Source organism: Bison bison, unplaced genomic scaffold, assembly GCF_000754665.1.
Source record: "Bison bison bison isolate TAMUID 2011002044 unplaced genomic scaffold, Bison_UMD1.0 scf7180017864340, whole genome shotgun sequence".
In the NCBI taxonomy this organism is placed as follows: Eukaryota; Metazoa; Chordata; class Mammalia; order Artiodactyla; family Bovidae; genus Bison; species Bison bison.
The window spans coordinates 4,590,158-4,591,538 of record NW_011494912.1 but is presented as its reverse complement, the minus strand read 5'-3'; the positions used below and the strand labels follow the sequence as shown (position 1 = coordinate 4,591,538).

The following is a 1,381-nucleotide window of genomic DNA, read 5'->3' as shown; positions in this document are numbered from 1 at the left end:
GCTGGCCTGGGGCGGGTGGGGCGCGCCGGAGACCCAGGGAGGCGCCCGTGCACCCCAGGGATGGCCGCGAGGCGTGTCCTACGGCGGATGCTCCAGGGAGGTGTGTTCCGGGGGGCGGCTGTGTTGTGGGGGGCCCGTGTTGTGGGGGGCCCTGGCTCGCACACCCACGTTCTGTAGGGCCAGAAAGGGGAGGCGCCTTCCATAGGGAGAACTAGGGGCCTGTTTGACACCTGGGGGCACCGTTGGGAGGGTGTCCGTATGCCGGGGGTGGAAGAAGGGGCTTTGTGTTTTCCGTTGGGGAGGGGTACTGAAAGCTGAGGTGTGTGTTCCATAGGCCACCATGAGAGAAAGTTGTATATTTCACAGGAGATAGGCCCGGGCTGGTTGTCTGTGGGGGGCGAAAAGGGAAAGTGTACATTGGAGGGAGGCAGGCGGGAGGGCCATGTGCATCCTATAGGGGACAGATGGAGGGTAGTGCGTTCTCCAGGGGCAGGGAGGGGAGGCTTGGCCCGCCTAGTAACAGAAGGAAAAAGCCTTCTCCAGGGCCAGGAAAGAAAGGGGTCTGCTTTCTGCAAGAGAAGGAGAGCTGGGAGCAGGTGCTAGGGGATCGGGGAGGAAAAGGGGGTGTGTATTCCTTGGGGTGTGGGGATTCCACTGGAGGGCAGACGAGGAGTGCGAGGAGGGGTGTGTGTGTGTGAGGGGGTGCCAGTCAGGGACAGGGTGAACACCTCACTCTGGAGAGTCAGAGCAGGGGATGGGGAGTGTTTTCGGAGCAAACACCTGAAGAGGAAGCAGACAAAGGCCTGGAATGAGAGGGAAGCTGCCCATGCATGGAAAATGGGACAGAGGAGGGAGGGGGGCTCCTCGGGGACCTGAGCAGACATATTAATTGAAAAATTAAAAATTAACTAACATTTGTAGAGACCTTCGTAGTTTTCCTCACTTCAGTCTCCCAACAACCCTATAAGGGAGACGTTTTTAAGCTCACTTTGTGGACTAGGAAACCGAGGCAAAGTGGGGTCTGGGCTCTCCCAGCCCCTCCACCTGTTGGCTCGCCATCCTGAGGTTGGGGTGCCTTTGGCTTGGCCTGTGGGCACTGCCGCCTGGGTTGGGGGGCAGTCGGCGGCTGTGGGGAGAGTCCCTGAATGGGCCTCTGGGCTCTTCCCCGCCGGCAGTTCCAAGGCCTGCAGCTGGAGCGCGAGGCGTGCCTGGCTTCCAACTACGCGCTAGCCAAGGAGAATCTGGCGTTGCGTCCCCGCCTGGAGATGGGCCGCACTGCCCTGGCCATCAAGTACCAGGAGCTCCGGGAGGTGGCCGAGAGCTGTGCAGACAAGCTGCAGCGACTGGGTGAGGGACGGCGGGGAGAACTGCCCCGGGGTGG

At 61.3% G+C, this 1,381-nt stretch overlaps 1 protein-coding gene across 1 annotated transcript in view; it reads left to right on the top strand.

Moving 5' to 3' along the window:
- Positions 1 to 1,381, top strand: part of VPS37D (vacuolar protein sorting 37 homolog D (S. cerevisiae)) — a 4,322-nt gene that overhangs the window by 487 nt on the left and 2,454 nt on the right. The window contains 2 exon segments of the mRNA XM_010854349.1: positions 949 to 1,065; positions 1,176 to 1,347. Coding sequence (XP_010852651.1) covers positions 949 to 1,065; positions 1,176 to 1,347 — 289 coding nt within the window.